This window comes from Leucopleurus acutus (genome assembly GCF_964270905.1).
Source record: "Leucopleurus acutus genome assembly, chromosome: 2".
NCBI lineage: Eukaryota > Metazoa > Chordata > Mammalia > Artiodactyla > Delphinidae > Leucopleurus > Leucopleurus acutus.
The window spans coordinates 57962905-57985635 of NC_139143.1; the positions used below are offsets into that span (position 1 = coordinate 57962905).

A 22731-nucleotide genomic window follows, 5' to 3' on the forward strand; every position below is an offset into this window, starting at 1 on the left:
ATCGCACCTATTTATTTCTTCAATATTTCTTAAATTCTATGACATTTAATCCATCCTAAACCCAAACATGAAAATACAATTTGAGGATTTCAGCATTTATAACTTAAAATAATGGGTATGCAAAGCTGCTCTAAGTGGTTATTTATATAACGGTAAACAACTGTTAAAAATAAAAACAGGCACTATCAAAAGATTAGAATTTCATTTTCATGTGCAGATTGTACTGCTGCTAGACAGAACTGACAATTTGTCAAGTACAGACCTATCATCCACTGGTTTTCTCACACCATGATTCTACATTCTACACCCAGTCCATCTCCTGCCAGTCCAAGTAGATGGAAATAACTAAACTAGCAATCATAAATGTCCTTTATTAATGAGATCACAAGCAACCCAAATGCTTATCTGATGAACTAAACAGTTTTATATGTTAAATAGTCAAAAAAACAGCAAATAAACTTAAAATTACTTCAATAACAGGTAGCAATTTTAAAATTTCTTCAATAACAGGTAGAGATTTATCAACTTACTTTGCATACTAGTCCTTATTCTTGTGGTTTTTTCAACCCATTCCTGAGGATTTTTTTGATATCCCGAGCCTGAGACAGATATATATATCAAGATATCGTTTCACATACTTTGAAAATGTATACTATACCTCAGTGTTATAAGGTAAATTTATCAGAAAGGCAAAAAAATTTGGCGAGGGAAACAACCAAAGCAATAGGTTCAAAAGTAAAAGATAATGTCAAAGGATCACATCAGTGAGGATGAGTTACTTCCCACAGCAAAAAAGGCAGCAAATAAATACATAATCCCCTAATAGACAAAACTATGTACAAGTCCTTTGCTATGGTCTATGACTGCATTTATTAACACTTGAACTTCATTAACACTTTGGTGTTAATTAAGAAGAAAAAGGTTAACCATTTACTTTTGTAAATAAATTATTTTCAGTAAAGTAGTCCTAAACACATTTCTACATCACAGAGTACCAATATTACATATAGTATCAATCTGTGGTGGATTAAAAGGCAAAGAGGGTAAAATGACTTTGAATTCTATTCAAATTTTTGTTGGCTAGTAAGACTGGGTTGATAGATAAAAGAATAGACAACCAACCACTTACATAGCACTAATGGTTGCTTATCAAAAGCTGTGAAGTCGGGACCTGAAACAGAGAACAGAGATAAGGTCATAGAAAATAAAGAATGGAAATAAAAACAATGAAGATGTTGCATAAACATTTTACTTGTTTACTACTGACACCAAAAACAATCAAACCTTTCTTTCATCAGTCCTAAACATATACAATATATATGTATTTTCCCTTTTCTAAACTTCAAAATGTTCAGGAATTGGATAATAAGAAGCCAGCTTTAAGAGCAACACCATCAAAATAAAAGCTAAATGTACTGAATACTTACCAGGTACCAAGTATAATTTTATCAACTCTCACACTTTATGTGGTAGATACTATTATTCCTATTTTACAAATAAGTAAACTGAAATTGATAATTTTCTCCAAGATTACATACGTAAAAGGTAGTAGGACTGAGATATAAACCCAGGCAGTTCATATATAACAGTATATACTACATAAGCAAATTTGTGAACACTGCAAAGCAGTTATGCAGTGCAAGATGCTACTTCATGTTTTGGGATGGTATTTAAGGACAACTATAAAATGATACAATGGGATAATTAGAAAATGTTATTACAAACAATTATAACATGGTAAATTTGCAAATCTGCCCTGAAGAAACAAGTTACTTCTAGCTACTGATACAAGTACCAATATAAATTTATGTTCGACTTATTTTCTGACTAAAAATGCAGTATGTGCTGGCTGTAACAGAAATACACCATTCTAGAAATGCATAACCTAAAAATTCATTAATATCTATTAAGTGCCTATTACGTGCAAAACATTGTAGGAAAACCGTGGTGAATAAGACAGATAGATGTATATTCCAGATTTGTTTTCAGTCTACACTAACAAAGAACTTTTTAAAAAACTAGACACACTTTTTTGTATTGTTTTTCACTGACTCTGTGAAGTAACTTTTTAAAAACACCTTTGCTTTAGGGCTGCATCTTAGAATCAGTGATATGACACAGTTTAACTGGATGGTTTTCTTTCTCAGTAATACATAAAAGCAATGGCATTTTAGATTCAAGGAAATATATACCTAATTGTATACAAACAACTCATTTTCCATAACTGAAAAGTATACCATTGCATAAGTATAGCATAATTAATATAGGGACACACATTTCAGAGCTTCCAAAGATCAAAGATTTAGAATAACAAAGCGCAAACATATAAGATAATCCAGAGAGTAATTTTCCATAAATGACTGATTTTTGTTTCACCTGCTTTTGTTTGTCTCAGTTTTAATTCCAAACCCAGAACCTACTAAAAACTAAAAAAAATATATATATATATATATACACACATATATAAAGTGGAATTCTATGAACACAGTGATTAGAAAACAGATTTCCAAAGACTTTTTCTTCAAAAATAGTCTCATATTTTTAAAATGGTATTGTGGAAGGAAAAAAAAGTTCTTGAAGATTTTACATTCCAGGATATTTCTGGTTGACTAATAATTAATTTGAATTCTGGGACTTGATTTAAAAATGGAAAAAGAAAAAACAGTGTAATTTCTGCTTAACCTAAGAGATACATATCCATTGTAGATAATCTGCAAACTATAGAAAAAAAGTAAACGAAAAATGTCAACAATTCTACCATCCTGAACAAACACTGTTAGCATTTTAGCATACTACTTCCCATTCTTTTCATGTGTGTTACATTTTCTCAATATTTTATTATGAAAATTTTCAAAGCTGTAAGCTGGGCTGTAAGACTTTTATATACACACCAACTAACTTACCATTAACTTTTTACTTTACCTGATTTACCACTTATTTATTCATCCTTCCAAACTTTCGCAACACAGTTTAAATCATACCATATAAGTAGGTTCAAACTACTACAATCAACAAATTTATATTGCAAATGAGGACATTCAACAAATCAAAGAAGGCAGTAGTTTTTTTTTTTTTTACCCGGTGCGGGCCTCTCACTGTTGTGGCCTCTCCCGTTGCGGAGCACAGGCTCCGGACACGCAGACTCAGTGGCCATGGCTCCCAGGCCCAGCCGCTCTGCGGCATGTGGGATCTTCCCAGACCGGGGCACAAACCCATGTCCCCTGCATCGGCAGGCAGACTCTCAACCTCTGCGCCACCAGGGAAGCCCTTTGTTTTTTTTTTAATTCAAAATCAAGGTTGGGTACAGAGGTGATTAACTCAAGAAGCAAATTCAAGATGCAAGATGAGGGTTTTTTTAGCATTCACTATACCTCTTTTTCAACATTTTACATTAAACTGCAAAAGAAGATCTTCAAAAATAAGAATAGCATTTGACCACACCCACAGGTAGACTTTTAAGAGTAAAAATCATGGTTTTACTTACTTTGTGATGACTGCCAAAATGATTCTGGATATTGACTTGATGATCTGGTGGTTTGGTCTAAAAACAAAAAAGAAATATAGTATACTATAAAGCATATTTAACTTTCTAAGTGCACATTTAACCAGAGAATGATGAATAATCAAAAGAGCAAGAATATTCAGATAAACCCCAGGGAATTCAACACTTGAATGTATAATTTATTTTAAAAAATAGTTTCTAAAGGGTCAAGTTATGTCTAAAAAATTAATTATCTGTCTTTTCTTTTTAAAGAGAGAAAAAGATATAGGGCATGGCATGAGGTAAAGAAGATAATGAAACCTTTGAGCTGGGGAAAATCTTGAAAGTTTACAATAATGGATCTTCTGGAAATCATTACTATCCATTTTGTCTTAAATTCTTCTTGCAAGTGGTCGATATGTTATGTATTTTAGCCTTCCCTTCTTAAAAATCTTAATTTTTTTTCATTTAAAAGTGGAATTTATAACAAAGTATGTCTAAAAGCAGTCAGACTGCTATCTTGGAGGCAAAAGCATTTGACACAACCAGGTGGTGGTTAAGTATTTTTGTTGGTGTACTCCTCTAAAAAAATTTTGAGCATCTATCTGCAAAATATATTTTTAATATTATATACAAGCATTACTAAAATAATATATTAACTAATGTGTTGTATATATTATAAAACAAACTAAAATAGACATTTTAAATGGATGAAATAAAAGATGTATATAACTAAATTCTAATATTTTCCTCCTGCACTCCAGTGGACCTTCTAGTACCTCTTCGGTAATAACTGGCCCAGAAGACAATCTAGAAAGATCAGTATTCTTCTGAATATGCCTCACATCTTTGTTCTTTAGCTAGAGTTTTCTTCTGTATGGGGTATGCATGCTTCAATAAGAATTTATTAGAATTCAAAAGGGATCACAGAGCCTGGGGTTTATGTAGCATCAAAGAGCCACACTGGTAGCAATGGCATCAAGCTACTGGCTATATGATTCATGACTTAATTAGTCTCTAATTTTTAGAGCTGTATGTATGCATATATGAAAACTAACAACAGCACTCAATTTGAGTGTTTACTATGTGCTAGGTACTCTCTAAGTAATTAAACCTCACAACAACCCAGATGAGGGAATTGAGGAACAGAGAAGTTAAGCAACTGCCTGAGGGCACAAACCTAGTAGTGGAAGAGTGAAACCCAGTGAAACTCCAGAGCCCAAGATCTTAACCACTAGGCTACAGTGTTGCATATCTCCTTTGGGATTTCTGTATCAAGAAAGAATGGTGAGGGACTTCCCTGGTGGTCCAGTGGTTAAGACTCTGAGCTCCCAATGCAGGGGGCCCGGGCTCGATCCCTGGTCAGGGAACTAGATCCCGCATGCTGCAACTAAAGATCCCACATGCGGCAATAAAGATCCTGTGTACCGCAACTAAGCCCTGGCATAACCAAATAAATAAATAAATATTAAAAAAAAAACAAAGAAAGAATGGGGAAAAATGAGGAAGGGTGGGAAATATGTAGAATAAATGCCCATAAACCAGCTTCTGAGCTTATTTTTAAAATGGAATGATTTAGTAAAACATAGGAATTACAGAAATTCTCAAAAGGTGGTGAGGGGTAAGTAGAGACTTACTCTATAATGGAACTAAAATATAAAATTATTTATTATTTCCACTGTTTACAAATTTAATCAGCACCCTCATAAGTCTCAAGTTGGTATTTTTTTTCTCTTCAGTCAGTTCTTTCCTTGAATAAACTTAAACATCAATTCACAGGAACAATCAGAAATTGTTATTGCTAACTGGATGTGAATTTGAACAAATCAGAGATAAAAGGAGTAATCTAAGTTTATTAAAACTTCCTAAAAGCTAACTAATACTCCTGATAGTGTAGTGAGTCAATGCCAGTGTGATCAGTTTCTCTATAAACATTTTTTTTTAATTTTTAATTTAATTTTTAATTATTTATTTTTGGTTGCATTGGGTCTTCGTTGCTGCACGTGGGCTTTCTCTAGTTGCGGCGAGCGGGGGCTACTCTGTGTTGTGGTGCACAGGTTTCTCACTGCAGTGGCTTCTCTTGTTGCAGAGCATGGGCTCTAGGTGCGCGGGCTTCAGTAGTTGTGGCATGTGGGCTCAGTAGTTGTGGCTCGCGGGCTTAGTTGCTCTGCGGCATGTGGGATCTTCCCGGAGCAGGGCTCAAACCAGTGTCCCCTGCATTGGCAGGCAGATTCTTAACCACTGCGCCACCAGGGAAGTCTCTCTATTAAATTTTTAAAAAAATCACAAATAACTCTTCTTTTGAGCACAAAAATATCTTATGTTCCATAAACAACAAAGCAAGGTAAAAGTGATTTGTTTGTTTAGATATTACATTACTAATCAGATGTATACATGGAGTCAGTAATTTTAAAAAATGTTTAAAAGCACACAACTTTTTAAAAAGTAGTTTTAATAAATACTTTAAAAAAGCAAATTCACAGAATACCTTTATACTTTAACTAAAAATACAGCTCCTAAGATAAGAGTCATATGTACATAAAGCAACGTTACCTCCAGACTCAACAGAATCCCCGGATCTGACCTTAACAGCCGTAACATCACTGTCAGAGCTGTCTTGATCATTTTCCTCCATTTCCCCTAAAAAGAAATAAAAATATACTAGTATAGTCTTTATTCTAAGGCTCTAAAGATCTGGATTAAAAAATAAAAACAAGTAATTCAACATTAAAATGAAGCCTTTTAAATAATCGGATATAGAATTGCTATTTATTATGCTTACTATCCTGAGTCACAAAGGTCTAAATAAGCTAAAATTGAGCTCATTTTTTAAATTTTCTCTGAGGTAAATAATTATATCCGAAACGAATATTCAATAAGATTATATTCTGAGGCTTTAATGTAGAGTTGAAAAGTAAACAAATGAACATTAAATAGAAGAAAAGTTTTAACTTATGGAGAGGAAAAGTACATATAGTTAGTGTATAAATTCAGACAAGATTAGTATATGCATGCATATGTGTTTGCATATATGTGTGTGTGTTTGCAAACAGGGTGTGTGGATACATACACCCATACACAAACATTTCTGTATGCAGGTGACTAATCTCAGATTATGGTGAACTTAAAAATGGACTAAATTTTACCGTACTATTCAAACATAGACTGGTTATGAGAATTTGAAAACTGATTATTTGAATACCATAATCAAAGGCCAGCACATGCCAGAAACAGAAAATATTAGCTTTGCTTAAATTAACTCAAACAGACAAAAGATGCTTAAAATGCACAGGAAGGGGGCTTCCCTGGTGGCGCAGTGGTTGAGAGTCCGCCTGCCAATGCAGGGAACACGGGTTCGTGCCCTGGTCCGGGAAGATCCCACATGTCGAGGAACGGCTGGGCCTGTGAGCCATGAGTCGCTGAGCCTGAGGGTCCGGAGCCTGTGCTCCGCAACGGGAGAGGCCACAACAGTGAGAGGCCCTCGTACCAAAAAAAAAAAAAAAAAAAAAAAAAAATGCACAGAAAGGCTATCATTCTATCCTATTCTACCTTCCATTTAACAGTTCAGATAATCATCAATTTTTTTTTCCAAAAAGACACTATTTTCTGCTCTCTCTCTTAAGTACTTAGCAAAATTGCTTCTAATCTTAACAAAAAGATTTAGAATATATTGCATGATATTTTAAGAGAAAATACCTTCTTCTGAGAAATTGACTTTCTGTTGGACACTGGTGGCTTCTAGAAGAGAGAAGCATACATGCTGTATGTAACATCATAAGCCAAAGCTCAGGAATAAATAAGAGCATTTAATTTAGGGAAGTGAACATTACATCACACCAATTAAACTTTTTTTTGTTAAATTATAAAAAAAGAATCAATTAATTCCCTTTACATTATTTCAGGTATAAGTCTGCTACAAACTAGAATCAGAAAGAGTTTACTGTTCCTTCACCCAGAGGTCTGTTTGTATTATAAAATGTAACCTTTGTTTGCAGAAAACATGAAACTCTATGTTGATAAATACAGTCCCTATAGGTTTACTATATTCTTATTCTCATATCTGCTAGATTCCCTATACTCTTTTGAAAAGCCAACCACACCAGTAGAGTTGAAAAACCAGTTCTTTAATGAATCAGTGCATCCAAAGAGGATGTAAGAAAGGTAAAGAAACTCTCCTAGTTCCAGCAGGTCCACATACACCACTATTTCTAAGAGCCAGAGAATCTGGACAAAGATAAATGAGCAAAATGTGTCAAACAAATGCAGTATTTTTACATCGGCTATTCTGACTTTTATTTTTGTATTTTTAGCTGTACCCCGCAGCTTATGGTACCTTAGTTCCCCGACCAGGGATTGAACCCAGACCCTTGGCAGTGGAAGCGCAGAGTCCTAACCACTGGACCGCCAGGGAATTCTGTGATTTTTTTTTTTTAATAAAGGAAGATATACCCAAATGCAAGCATTGCACAATTGGGCTAACATACTGCTGAATGATCATATGAGAAGTAGTATGTTCCACAAAGCTGAAAACTTGTGTTTGCTTTCAGATTTTCTTCTATTGATTTTAACCCCCATTTGCTTTACAAAAGAAAAAAAAAAACTGTACTGTAGAAAGCAACTACCAAAACATTATATGGTGAATTTGGAAATACTTCTTAAAAATCAGTTTAATTAGATGGTATAATACTAGTCAAACTACTCTTAATAGTGGCAAGTGCAAATCAGTATTTGCCAACATTTCTGCTATAAAACTAATTAACCCTGAGAAAATTGCTAGTAATACTATGCTACTCTTTCCTTAGAAAGACTGTCTTTTCAGTTTATCTTCTTCCTCCAAGCAGAAAAATGGAAAGTCAAACTTGTCTTAGTGCTATTCCCTTAAAATTTGTTAATATTTCCATTCACATAAAAAGGTATTGTTCCCTTTTTGAAGTTTTGTTTTCTAAGTGCATAAGTATTACAGTATTTCTTTTTTGGACAGCTGTTTTGCTTTATTCATTTATGCAACTATTCACATAGCATGCAAAAAAAATTTTTTCTTAAGAGTCAATGGTCATGTCTTAGTTATTATTTTAATAATAGTAAGTCCTTAATATTTTCATGTTGCTAGTTAGTTTTCAAAAAACTTCATGTCTGTTATCTGATTCCCATAATGTCATAAGGGAATACTATCATAGGTAAGGCTCAAAGATACTAAGTGACTTGTCTAAGGGTGTCAGGACTAACAAGTGACAAAAAAGGACTTGAATACAGACTCTTCTGATTCCTAGTCTACTACCCTTCTACCACTGCATCAGTTTTGTTCATAATGGCACATAGTAAGCACTCAGTAATTTGTTTAAATTTATTTTTAAATTCATTTTTAAAATTCATTTTTAAAAGCAGTTTAAGATTCATGAAACTGAGGGGGAGAGAGATTTCCCATATGCTCCCTGTGCCCAGACATGCATAGTCTTCCCCATTACCAACATTCCTATCAGAGTGATACATTCGTCACAACTGATGAACCTATACAGACACATCGTAATCACCCAAAGACCATAATTTACATAACAGCTCAATCTTGATGTTGTACCTTCTATGGGTTTAGACAAATGTGTAATGACATGTATCCACTATTATGATATCAGAGTATTTTCACTGTCCTAGAAATCTTCTGTGCTCTACCTATATTCATTGCTCCCCCATCTCCCACCCCCACCCCAAACCCTTGGCAATCACTGATCTTTTTATTGTCTCAAGAGTTTTGCCTTTTCCAGGATATCATATAATTGGAATCATACAGTATGTAGCCTCTTCAGATTGGCTTGTTTCACTTAGTAAGATTCACTTAAGGTTCCTCCATGTCTCTTCATGGCTTGATAGCTCTTAACACAATAATATCCCATTGTCTGGATGTTTATTTATCCACTCACCCATGGAAGGACATCTTGGTTGTTTCCAAGTTTTGGCAATTATGAATAAAGCTGCCATATGTGTGTGTAGGTTTGTGTGTGGACATAAGTTTTCAACCCTTTTGGGTAAATATCAAGGAATGTGATTGCTGGACTGTATGGTAAGAGTATGTTTAGTTTTGTAAGAAACTGTAAAACAAACTTCAAAGTGGTTGGACCATCTTACGTTCCCAACAGCAATGAATAGGATTTCCTGTTGCTTCACATCCACATAAGCATTTGGTGTTGTTAGTGTAGGTATGTAGTGGTATCTCGTTTTCAATTGCATTTCCCTGATGACATAAAATGTAGAGCAACTTTTCAAACGTTTATTTGCCACCTGTATATCTTCTTTGGTGAGGTGTCTATTATGGACTTCAACCCATTTTTAAATCAAGTTGTTTTCTTATTGTTGAGTTTTAAGAGTTCTTTGTATATTTTGGATAATAGTCCTTTCTCAAATAAGTCATTTGCAAGTATTTGCTCACAATCTGTGGCTTGCCTTCTCATTCCCTTGACATTGTCTTTTGCTGAGCAGAAGTTGTAATTCTAACAAAGTTCGGCTTATCAGTTATTTCTTTCATGGATAATGCCTTTGGTTTATACCTAAAAAGGCATCACCATACCCAAGGTCATCTAGATTTTTCTCCTATGTAATCTTCTAGGAGTTTTATAGTTTTGTGTTTACATTTAGGTCTATGATCTATTTTGAGTTAATTTTTGTGAAAGGTGTTAAGGTCTGTGTTCAGATTCTTTTTTTTTTTTTTTTTTGCATGTGAATGTCCAGTTGTCCCAGTACCATTTGTTGAAAAGACTCTCTGTTCCATTGTATTGCCTTTGCTCCTTTGTCAAAGATCAGTTGACTATATGTGGGTCTACTTACGGGCTCTTTATTCTGTTCCAATGATCTACTTGTCTATTCTTTTTTTATTATTATTATTTTTTATTTTTTTTGCGGTACGCAGGCCTCTCACCGCTGTGGCCTCTCCCGTTGCGGAGCACAGGCTCCGGACGCGCAGGCTCAGCGGCCATGGCTCACGGGCTCAGCCGCTCCACGGCATGTGGGATCTTCCTGGACCGGGGAACGAACCCGCGTCCCCTGCATTGGCAGGCGGACTCTCAACCACTGCGCCACCAGGGAAGCCCCTTGTCTATTCTTTTGACAATACCACATTGTCTCAATTACTGTAGCTTTAGGTTTAGTTTAGCTTGAGGCTGAGTACTGTCCTACTTTATTCTTCCAATATTGTGTTAGCTATTCCGGGTCTTTTGTTTCTCCATACAAACTTTAGGACTAATTTGTTGATATCTATGAATTAACTTGCTGGGAATTTGATTGGTGTTGCACTGAATCTACAGATTAAGTTGGGAAGAAATGACACCTTGACAATATTGAATCCTCCTATCCATAAACATGGAATATCTCCCCATTTATTTAGCAGTTCTTTGATTTCATTCATCAAAGTTTTGTAGTTTTTTTCATATAGACCTTGTACACGTTTTATTAGATTTATATCTGAGTATTACATGTTGGGGTATGCTAATGGTAATTATATTGTGTTTTTATTTTCAAGTATCTCTTGTTCACTACTGGTATATAAGACAGTGCTTGACTTTTGTATATTAACCTTGTATCCTACAACTTTGCATAACTGCATAAGTTCCAGAAGGTTTTTTTGTCCATTCTCTTGGATTTTCTACGTAGACAATCATGTCATCTGTGAATAAAGACAGTTTTATTTCTTCCTTCCCAATCTGTATACCTTTTATTTCCTTTGTCTTATTGCATTAGCTAGAACTTCCAGCACAATGTTGAAAACTGGTGAGCAAGGACATCCTTGCCTTGTACCTGATGTTAGTACAAAAGCTTCCAGTTTCTTACCATTATTACACATGTTAGCTGTAGTTTCTGTAGACAGTCTTTATCAAGCCGACAAAGTTTATCTCTATTCCTAACTGAGGATTTTTATACTGAATGGGTATTGGACTCTATCAAATGTTGTTTTCTGCATCTATTGATATGATCATATGATTTTTCCTTAGTCTGTTGATGTGTTGGATTATATGAATTGATTTTCAAATGTTAAACCAGCCTTGCACACCTGAGATAAATCCTATTTGGTTGTAGTGTATTAATTTTTTTCGTACTTTTAAAATTTTGATTTACTAACATTTTGTTGAAGGTTTTTGCATCTGTGTTCATGAGAAATATTTTTTAAACATCTTTAAAAAAATTTAAGTAACATTGATCTGTAAGTTTCATGTGTACAGCATTTTATTTCTACTTCTATATACCCTACAATGTGCTCACAACCACAGACTTATTTTCTGGGACTTCCCTGGTGGCGCAGTGGTTAAGAACCCGCCTGCCAATGCAGGGGACACGGGTTCGATCCCTGCTCCGGGAAGATCCCACATGCAGTGGAGCAACTAAGCCCGTGTGCCACAACTACTGAGCCTGTGCTCTAGAGCCCGTGAGCCACAACTACTGAGCCTGTGTGCCACAAGTACTGAAGCCCATGCACCACAATGAAGAGTAGCCCCCACTTGCTGCAACTAGAGAAAGCTCGTGCGCAGCAACGAAGACCCAATGCAGCCAAACATAGATAATAAATAAATTTATTTTAAAAAACCTTATTTTCCATCCATCACGCAGTTGATCCCCTCTACCCATTTTCCCTTCCCCACCGCCCCTTTCCCTCAGATAACCACTACTTTGTTCTATCTACATGTTTGTTTTTGTTTGGTATGTTCACGTATTTTTAAATGTTTATTAGTTTTTTTACATTCCCCATATGAATGAAATCATATGTATGTCTTCCTCTGTCTGACTTAGCTCACTTAGCATAATGCCCTCAAGGTCCATCCACACTGTCACAAATAGCAAAATTTCATCTTTTTTTATGGCTGGGTAGTATTCCATTTTATACATATACCACATCTTTATCCATTCAACTGTTCATGGGCACTTGGGTTGTTTCTGTACCTTGGCTACTGTAAATAATGCTGTGATGATTATGGGGGAGGGTGGTGGTGCAGATATCTCTTCAGATTAGTATCTTCATATTCTTTGGATAAATGCCGAGAAGTAGGATAGCTGGATCATATGGTAGTTCTATTCTTAACTTTCTGAGGAATCTCTAAATAGTCTTCCATAGCGACTGTACCAACTTACATTCCTAACAACAATGTATGAGGGTGTCCCTTTTCTCCATATCCTTGCCAACACTTGTTATTTCTTGCCTTTTTGAGAATTCTAACAGGTGTGAGGTGATATCTCACTGTGGTTTTGATTTGCATTTCCCTAATAATCAGTGATGTTGAACATTTTTTCATGTGCCAGTTAGCCATCTGTATGTCTTCTTAGGAAAAATGTCTATTCAGCTCCTATGCACAATTTTTTTTTTTTTTTTTTTTTTTTTTTTTTGCGGTATGTGGGCCTCTCACTGTTGTGGCCTCTCCCATTGCGGAGCACAGGCTCCAGATGCACAGGCTCACCGGCCATGGCTCACGGGCCCAGCCTCTCCGCGGCATGTGGGATCTTCCCGGACCGGGGCACGAACCCGTGTCCCCTGCATCGGTAGGTGGACCCTCAACCACTGCGCCATCAGAGAAGCCCCTATGCCCAATTTTTAATCAGGTTGTTTGGGGTTTTTTGTTTTTGAGTTGTATGAGTTCTTCATATATTTTGGATATTAACCCCATATTTGATATGTCATTTGCAAATACTCTCTCCCATTCAGTAGGTTGTCTTTTCATTCTATTGATGGTTTCCTTTGCTGCAGAAGCTTTTTAGCTTGATATAATCTCACTTGTTAAATTTTGCTTGTGTTTCCCCTGCATGAGGAGATGTATCCAGGAAGATACTGCGAAGACTGATGTCACAGAGTATATTGTCTCTGCTTCTTCTAGAAGTGTACGCTTTCATCTTATATTCAAATATTTAGTCCATTTTGAGTTAGTTTTTGTGTATGGTTTGGTCTAGTTTCATTTTTCTGCATTTGGCTGTCTAGTTTTCCCAATACCATTAATTGAAGAGACTATCCTTTTCCCATTTTATGTTCATTGCTCCTTTGTCATAAATTAATATCCATATGTGTGTGGGCTTATTTCTGGGTTCTCAGCTGTGTTCCATTGATCTACGTATGTTTTCCTGCCATAGCAACCATGCTGTTTCTATGTCTTTGTAGTATAGTTTGGAATCAGGGAGTGTGATACCTCCAGCTTTGTTCTTTTTTCTCAGGACTGCTTTGTCTACTTGGGGACTTTTGTGGTTCTACATAAGTTTTAAAATTTTTTGTTCTTTTCTGTGAAAAATGTTTTTGGGATTTTGATAGGGATTGCACTGAATCTGTAGTTTGCTTTAGGTAATAAGTACATTTTGACAATGTTAATTCTTCCAATCCATGAGCATAGAATATCTTGCCATTTATTTGTGTCTTCTTCAATTCAACAGTGTCTTGTATTTTTCACTGTACACGTCTTTTACCTCCATGATTAAATTTACTTCCACGTATATTATTATTTTTATTGTAATCGTAAGTGACATTGCTTTCTTTCTCTTTTTAACATTCTTATTGGAGTATAATTGCTTTACAATGGTGTGTTAGTTTCTGCTTTATGACAAAGTGAATCAGCTATACATATATCTCCATATCTACTACCTCTTGCGTCTCCCTCCCACCCTCCCTATCCCACCCACCTAGGTAGTCACAAAGCACTGAGCTGATCTCCCCGTGCTATGCACATTGTTTCCTTAGTCACTCTGCAGCATGTGGGATGCTCTTGGACCACGGCTCAAACCCATGTCCCCTGCATTGGCAGGCAGATTCTTAACGACTGCATCACCAGAGAAATCCCCAGATTTTTATATATTGATTTTATATCCTGCAACTTTACTGTATTCATTTATTATTTCTACTTCTTCCTTCCCAATTTGGACGCATTTCATTTCTTTTTTCTTATCTAATTGCTCTGGCTAGGACTTCCAATACTATATTGAATAGGAGTGGTAAGAGTGCACATCCTTGTTTTATTCCTGATCTTAGAGGGATAGCTTTCAATTTTTCACCATGGAGTATCATGTTGTCGTGGGTTTATCATATATGGCTTTTATTATGTTGAGGTGTGTCCCTACTATTCCAAATTTAGAATTTTTATCATAAATCAGTATTGAATCTTGTTAAATGCTTTCTCTGCATCTACTGAGATGATCTTATGGCTTTTGTCCTTCATTTTATTAAGGTGGTGTATCACAATGATTGATTTTATAATGTTGAACCATCCTTGAATGGAATAACTCCCACTTGATCATGGTGTAGGATCTTTTCAATATATTGTTGAATTCAGTTTGCTAATATTTTGTTCAGGATTTTTGCATTTATGTTCATCAGAGATACTGGATTGTAATTTTTTGTTGTTGTTATCATCCTCTGGTTTTGGTATCATGGTGACATTGGCCTCTTAACACATTATTGACCAGGGGATTTCTGCAGAAACTAACTCCTGTGGCATCTCTGGTCAATAATGCGTTAAAGTGAGATAGGAAGTATTCCCTTCTTTTCAGTTTTATGGAACAGTTTGAGAAGGATAGGTATTAAATCTTCATCGAATGTTTGGTAGAATTCGCCTGTGAAGCCATGTGGCCCTGGACTTTTGTTTTTTGGGAGTTGTCTGATTACTGTTTCAATCTCTGTACAAGTGATTAGCCTATTCAGATTTTCTATTTCTTCCTGATTCAGTCTTGGAAGGTTGTATGATTCTAAGATATTGTCCGTTTCTTCTAGGCTGTGCAATTTGTTGGTGTATAGCTGTTGAAAATACTCTCTTATAATCCTTTGTATTTCTGTGGTATCGTTTTTTTCCCCTCTTTTGTTTCTAATTTTATTTATCAGAGCCTTGTTGCTTTTCTCCTTAGTGAATCTAACAGTTTGTCAATTTTGTTTATCTTTCCAAAGAACTAGCTCTTAGTTTCATTGATCTTTTCTACTGTCTTTTTAGTTTCTTATTTATTTCTGCTCTTATCTTTACTTTTTCCTTAATAATACTAACTTTGGGGTTCGTTTGTTCTACTTTTTCTACTTTCTTTAGGTGTAAGGTAAGATTGTTTAAGATTTTTCCTTTTTCTTGATACAAACTTCCCTCCTTGTAAAGCAACCATACTCCAATAAAAATTAATTAAAAAAAAGAAGACATGGATGTACTCTGTAATGACCCATATGGGAAAAGAAACTTAAAAAAAAAGTGGATATGTGTATAACAGATTCAATTTGCTGTAAACCTGAATCTAACACAACACTGTAAATCAACTATATTCCAATAAAAATAATTTTAAAAAAAGAAAAAAAAAATGACAGGATGAGGGGAAGATGGCAGAAGAGTAAGACGCGGAGATCACCTTCCTCCCCACAGATACACCAGAAATACATCTACACGTGGAACAACTCCTACAGAACACCTACTGAATGCTGGCAGAAGACCTCAGACCTCCCAAAAGGCAAGAAACTCCCCACGTACATGGGTAGGGCAAAAGAAAAAAAGAAAAAACAGAGACAAAAGAATAGGGACGGGACCTGCACCAGTGGGAGGGAGCTGTGAAGGAAGAAAGGTTTCCACACACTAGGAAGCCCCTTCATGGGTGGAGACTGCAGGAGGCAGAGGGGGAAAGCTTCAGAGCCGTGGAGGTGAGCACAGCAAAAGGGGTGCAGAGGGCAAAGCGGAGAGATTCCCACACAGAGGATCGGTGCCAACCGGCACTCACCAGCCGAGAGGCTTGCCTGCTCACCTGCCGGGGCGGGCGGGGCTGGGAGCTGAGGCTCCGGCTCCAGGGAGAGGTCGGAGTGCAGGGAGAGGACGGGTTGGCGGCGCGAACACAGCCTGCAGAGGGTTAGTGCACCACAGCTAGCCGGGAGGGAGTCCAGGGAAAAGTCTGGACCTACCGAAGAGGCAAGAGACTTCTTCTTCCCTCTTTGTTTCCTGGTGCACGAGGAGAGGGGATTAAGAGCGCTGCTTAAAGGAGCTCCAGAGACGGGCATGAGCCGCGGCTAAAAGTGCGGACCCCAGAGACGGGCATGAGATGCTAAGGCTGCTGCTGCCGCCACCAAGAAGCCTGTGTGCGAGCCCAGGTCACTATCCACACCCCGCTTCCGGGGAGCCTGTGCAGCCCGCCAGTGCCAGGGTCCCGGGATCCAGGGAGAACTCCCCGGGAGAATGCACGGCGTGCCTCTGGCTGGTGCAACATCATGCTGGCCTCTGCCGCCGCAGGCTCGCCCCGCACTCCGTAACCCTCCCTCCCACCGGCCTGACTAAGCCAGAGTCCCCGAAGCAGCTGCTCCTTTAACCCTGTCCTGTGTGAGCGAAGAACAGACGCCCTCCCGCAACCTACACGCAGAGGCAGGGCCAAATCCAAAACTGAGACCCGGGAGCTGTGAGAACAAAGAAGAGAAAGGGAAATCTCTCCCAGCAGCCTCAGAAGCAGCAGATTAAAGCTCCACAATCAACTTGATGTACCCTGCAATCATCCCAAATTGAGGAGGTGGACTTTGAGAGCAAGATTTATGATTTTCTCCCCTTTTCCTCTTTTTGTGAGTGTGTACATGTATGCTTCTGTGTGAGATTTTGTCTGTATAGCTTTGCTTCCACCATTTGTCCTAGGGTTCTATCCGTCCATTTTTTTTCTTAATGATTATTTTATATTTTAATAACTTTATTTTTTATCTTACTTTATCTTCTTTCTTTTCTTTCTTTCTTTCTTTCCCTCCCTCCCTCCCTTCTTTGCTTTCTTTCTTTCTTTCCCTTCCTTCCTTCCTTCCTTCTTTCCTTCCTTCCTTTCTTTCTTTCTTTCTTTTTCTCCCTTTTATTCTGAGCTGTGTGGATGAAAGGCTCTTGGTGCTGCAGCCAGGAGTCAGTGCTGTGCCTCTGAGGTGGGAGAGTTAACTTCAGGACACTGGTCCACAAGAGACCTCCCAGCTCCACATAATATCAAACGATGAAAATCTCCCAGAGATCACCAACTCAACACCAGCACCCAGCTTCACTCAACGACCAGCAAGCTACAGTGCTGGACACCCTATGCCAAACAACTAGCAAGACAGGAAAACAATCCCACCCATAAGCAGAGAGGGTGCCTAAAATCATAATAAGTCCACAGACACCCCAAAACATACCACCAGATGTGGACCTGCCCACCAGAAAGACAACATTCAGCCTCATCCACCAGAACACAGGCACTACTCCCCTCTACCAGGAAGCCTACACAACCCAACGAACCAACTTTAGCCACTGGGGACAGACACCAAAAACAACGGGAACTACGAACCTGCAGCCTGCAAGAAGGAGACCCCAAACACAGTAAGATAAGCAAAATGAGAAGACAGAAAAACACACAGCAGATGAAGGAGCAAGATAAAAACCCACCAGACCTAACAAATGAAGAGGAAATAGGCAGTCTACCTGAAAAAGAATTCAGAATAATGATAGTAAAGATGATCCAAAATCTTGGAAATAGAATAGAAAAAATGCAAGAAACATTTAACAGGGACCTAGAAGAACTAAAGATGAAACAAGAAACAAAGAACACCACAATAAATGAAATTAAAAATACTCTAGAAGGGATCAATAGCAGAATAACTGAGGCAGAAGAACGGATAAGTGACCTGGAAGATAAAATAGTGGAAATAACTACTGCAGAGCAGAATAAGGAAAAAAGAATGAAAATAACTGAGGACAGTCTCAGAGACCTCTGGGACAACATTAAACACATCAACATTCGAATTATAGGGGTTCCAGAAGAAGAAGAGAAAAAGAAAGGGACTGAGAAAATATTTGAAGAGATTATAGTTGAAAACTTCCCTAATATGGGAAAGGAAATAGTTAATCAAGTCCAGGAAGCACAGAGAGTCCCATACGGGATAAATCCAAGGAGAAATACGCCAAGACACATATTAATCAAACGTCAAAACTTAAATACAAAGAAAACATATTAAAAGCAGCAAGGGAAAAACAACAAATAACCCACAAGGGAATCCCCATAAGGTTAACAGCTGATCTTTCAGCAGAAACTCTGCAAGCCAGAAGGGACTGGCAGGACATATTGAAAGTGATGAAGGAGAAAAACCTGCAACCAAGATTACTCTACCCAGCAAGGATCTCATTCAGATTTGATGGAGAAATTAAAACCTTTACAGACAAGCAAAAGCTGAGAGAGTTCAGCACCACCAAACCAGCTTTACAACAACTGCTAAAGGAACTTCTCTAGACTAGAAACACAAGAGAAGGAAAAGACCTACAATAACGAACCCAAAACAATTAAGAAAATGGAAATAGGAACATACATATCGATAATTACCTTAAAGGTAAATGGACTAAATGCTCCCACCAAAAGACACAGATTGGCTGAATGGATACAAAAGCAAGACCCATATATATGCTGTCTACAAGAGACCCACTTCAGACCTAGAGACACATACAGACTGAAAGTAACGGGATGGAAAAAGATATTTCATGCAAATGGAAACCAAAAGAAAGCTGGAGTAGCAATTCTCATATCAGACAAAACAGACTTTAAAATAAAGACTATTAGAAGAGACAAAGAAGGACACTACATAATGATCAAGGAATCGATCCAAGAAGAAGATATAACAATTGTAAATATTTATGCACCCAACATAAGAGCACCTCAATACATAAGGCAAATACTAACAGCCATAAAAGGGGAAATCGACAGTAACACATTCATAGTAGGGGACTTTAACACCCCACTTTCACCAATGGACAGATCATCCAAAATGAAAATAAATAAGGAAACAAAAGCTTTAAATGATACATTAAACAAGATGGACTTACTTGATATTTATAGGACATTCCATCCAAAAACAACAGAATACACATTTTTCTCAAGTGCTCATGGAACATTCTCCAGGATAGATCATATCTTGGGTCACAAATCAAGCCTTGGTAAATTTAAGAAAATTGAAATTGTATCAAGTATCTTTTCCGACCACAACGCTATGAGACTAGATATCAATTACAGGAAAAGATCTGTAAAAAATACAAACACATGGAGGCTAAACAATACACTACTTAATAACGAAGTGATGACTGAAGAAATCAAAGAGGAAATCAAAAAATACCTAGAAACAAATGACAATGGAGACACGACGACCGAAAACCTATGGGATGCAGCAAAAGCAGTTTTAAGAGGGACGTTTATAGCAATACAATCCTACGTCAAGAAACAAGAAACATCTCAAATAACCTAACCTTACACCTAAAGCAATTATAGAAAGAACAAAAAAACCCCAAAGTTAGCAGAAGGAAAGAACGCATAAAGATCAGATCAGAAATAAATGAAAAAGAAATGAAGAAAACAATAGCAAAGATCAATAAAACTAAAAGCTGGTTCTTTGAGAAGATAAACAAAATTGATAAACCATTAGTCAGACTTATCAAGAAAAAAAGGGAGAACACTCAAATCTTTTCATTTCATTAGAAATGAAAAAGAAGAAGTAACAACTGACACTCCAGAAATACAAAAGATCATGAGAAATTACTACAAGCAACTCTATGACAATAAAATGGACAACCTGGAAGAAATGGACAAATTGTTAGAAAAGCACAACCTGCCAAGACTGAATCAGGAAGAAATAGAAAATATGAACAGACCAATCACAAGCACTGAAATTGAAACTGATTAACAATCTTCCAACAAACAAAAGCCCAGGACCAGATGGCTTCACAGGCGAATTCTACCAAACATTTAGAGAAGAACTAACATCTATCCTTCTCAAACTCTTCCAAAATACAGCAGATGGAGGAACACTCCCAAACTCATTCTACGAGGCCACCATCACCTTGATACCAAAAGCAGACAAGGATGTCACAAAGAAAGAAAACTACAGGCCAATAACACTGATGAACATAGATGCAAAAATCCTCAACAAAATACTAGCAAACAGAATCCAACAGCACATTAAAAGGATCATACACCATGATCAAGTGGGGTTTATTCCAGGAAAGCAAGGATTCTTCAATATACGCAAATCAATCAACGTGATACACCATATTAACAAATTAAATGAGAAAAACCATATGATCATCTCAATAGATGCAGAGAAAGCTTTCGACAAAATTCAAAACCCATTTACGATAAAAATCCTCCACAAAGTAGGCATAGCGGGAACTTTCCTCAACATAATAAAGGCCATATATGACAAACCCACAGGCAACATCGTCCTCAGTGGTGAAAAACTGAAAGCATTTCCACTAAGATCAGGAACAAGACAAGGTTGCCCACTCTCACCAATCTTATTCAATATAGTTTTGGAAGTTTTAGCCGCAGCAATCAGAGAAAAAAAGGAAATAAAAGGAATCCAAATTGGAAAAGAAGAAGTAAAGCTGTCAGTTTGCAGATGACATGATACTATACACAGAGAATCCTAAAGATGCTACTAGAAAACTACTAGAGCTAATCAATGAATTTGGTAAAGTAGCAAGATACAAAATTAATGCACAGAAATCTCTGGCATTCCTATACATTAATGGTGAAAAATTTGAAAGTGAAAACAAGAAAACACTCCCATTTACCACTGCAACAAAAAGAATAAAATATCTTGGAATAAACCTACCTAAGGAGACAAAAGACCTGTATCCAGAAAACTATAAGACACTGATGAAAGAAATTAAAGATGATACAAACAGATGGAGAGATATACCATGTTCTTGGATTGGAAGAATCAACATTGTGAAAATGACCCTAGTAACCAAAGCTATCTACAGATTCAATGCAATCCCTATCAAACGACCACTGGCATTTTTCACAGAACTAGAACAAAAAATTTCACAGTTTGTATGGAAACACAAAAGACCCCGAATAGCCAAAGCAATCTTGAGAACGAAAAACGAAACTGGAGGAATCAGGCTCCCTGACTTCAGACTATACTACAGAGCTACAGTAATCAAGACAGTATGGTACTGGCACAAAAACAGAAAGATAGATCAATGGAACAGGATAGAAAGCCCAGAGATAAACCCACGCACATATGGTCACCTTATCTTTGATAAAGGAGGCAGGCATGTACAGTGGAACAAGGACAGCCTCTTCAATAAGTGGTACTGGGAAAACTGGACAGGTACATGTAAAAGTATGAGATTACATCACTCCCTAACACCATACACAAAAATAAGCTCAAAGTGGATTAAAGACCTAAATGTAAGGCCAGAAACTATCAAACTCTTAGAGGAAAACATAGGCAGAACACTCTATGACATAAATCACAGCAAGGTCCTTTTTGACCCACCTCCTAGAGAAATGGAAATAAAAACAAAAATAAACAAATGGGACCTAATGAAACTTCAAAGCTTTTGCACAGCAAAGGAAATCATAAACAAGACCAAAAGACAACCCTCAGAATGCAAGAAAATATTTGCAAATGAAGCAACTGACAAAGTATTAATCTCTAAAATTTATAAGCAGCTCACGTAGCTCAATAACAAAAAAACAAACAACCCAATCCCAAAATGGGCAGAAGACCTAAACAGACATTTCTGCAAAGAAGATATACAGACTGCCAACAAACACATGAAAGAACGCTCAACATCATTAATCATTAGAGAAATGCAAATCAAAACTACGAGATATCATCTCACACCAGTCAGAATGGCCACCATCAAAAAATCTAGAAAAAAAAAAATCTAGAAACAATAAATGCTGGAGAGGGTGTGGAGAACAGGGAACACTCTTGCACTGCTGGTGGGAATGTGAATTGGTACAGCCACTATGGAGAACTGTATGGAGGTTCCTTAAAAAACTACAAACAGAACTACCATATGACCCAGCAATCCCACTACTGGGCATATACCGTGAGAAAACCAGAATTCAAAAAGAGTCATGTACCAAAATGTCCATTGCAGCTCTGTTTACAATAGCCCGGAGATGGAAACAACCTAAGTGCCCATCATCGGATGAATGGATAAAGAAGATGTGGCACATATATACAATGGAATATTACTCAGCCATAAAAAGAAACGAATTTGAGCTATTTGTAATGAGGTGGATGGACCAAGAGTCTGTCATACAGAGTGAAGTCAGAAAGAGAAAGACAAATACCATATGCTAACACATATATATGGAATTTAAGAAAAAAAATGACATGAAGAACCTAGGGGTAAGACAGGAATAGAGACACAGACCTACTAGAGAATGGACTTGATGATATGGGGAGGGGTAAGGGTAAGCTGTGAGAAAGAAAGAGAGTGGCATGGACATATATACACTACCAAACGTAAAATAGATAGCTAGTGGGAAGCGGCCGCATAGCA

General features: G+C 37.1%; 1 protein-coding gene across 5 annotated transcripts in view; it reads right to left on the bottom strand.

The window, feature by feature from the left end:
- The window catches only part of TOR1AIP1 (torsin 1A interacting protein 1), a 51790-nt gene that overhangs the window by 10892 nt on the left and 18167 nt on the right, over positions 1-22731 (bottom strand). For all 5 annotated transcript variants that reach the window (XM_082857232.1, XM_082857230.1, XM_082857231.1 and 2 more), the window contains 5 exons: positions 7178-7219; positions 6035-6121; positions 3485-3541; positions 1130-1171; positions 531-599 (listed from right to left, as the gene is read on the bottom strand). In XM_082857232.1, coding sequence (XP_082713358.1) covers positions 531-599; positions 1130-1171; positions 3485-3541; positions 6035-6121; positions 7178-7219 — 297 coding nt within the window. The remainder of the gene's footprint in view (positions 1-530; positions 600-1129; positions 1172-3484; positions 3542-6034; positions 6122-7177; positions 7220-22731) is intronic.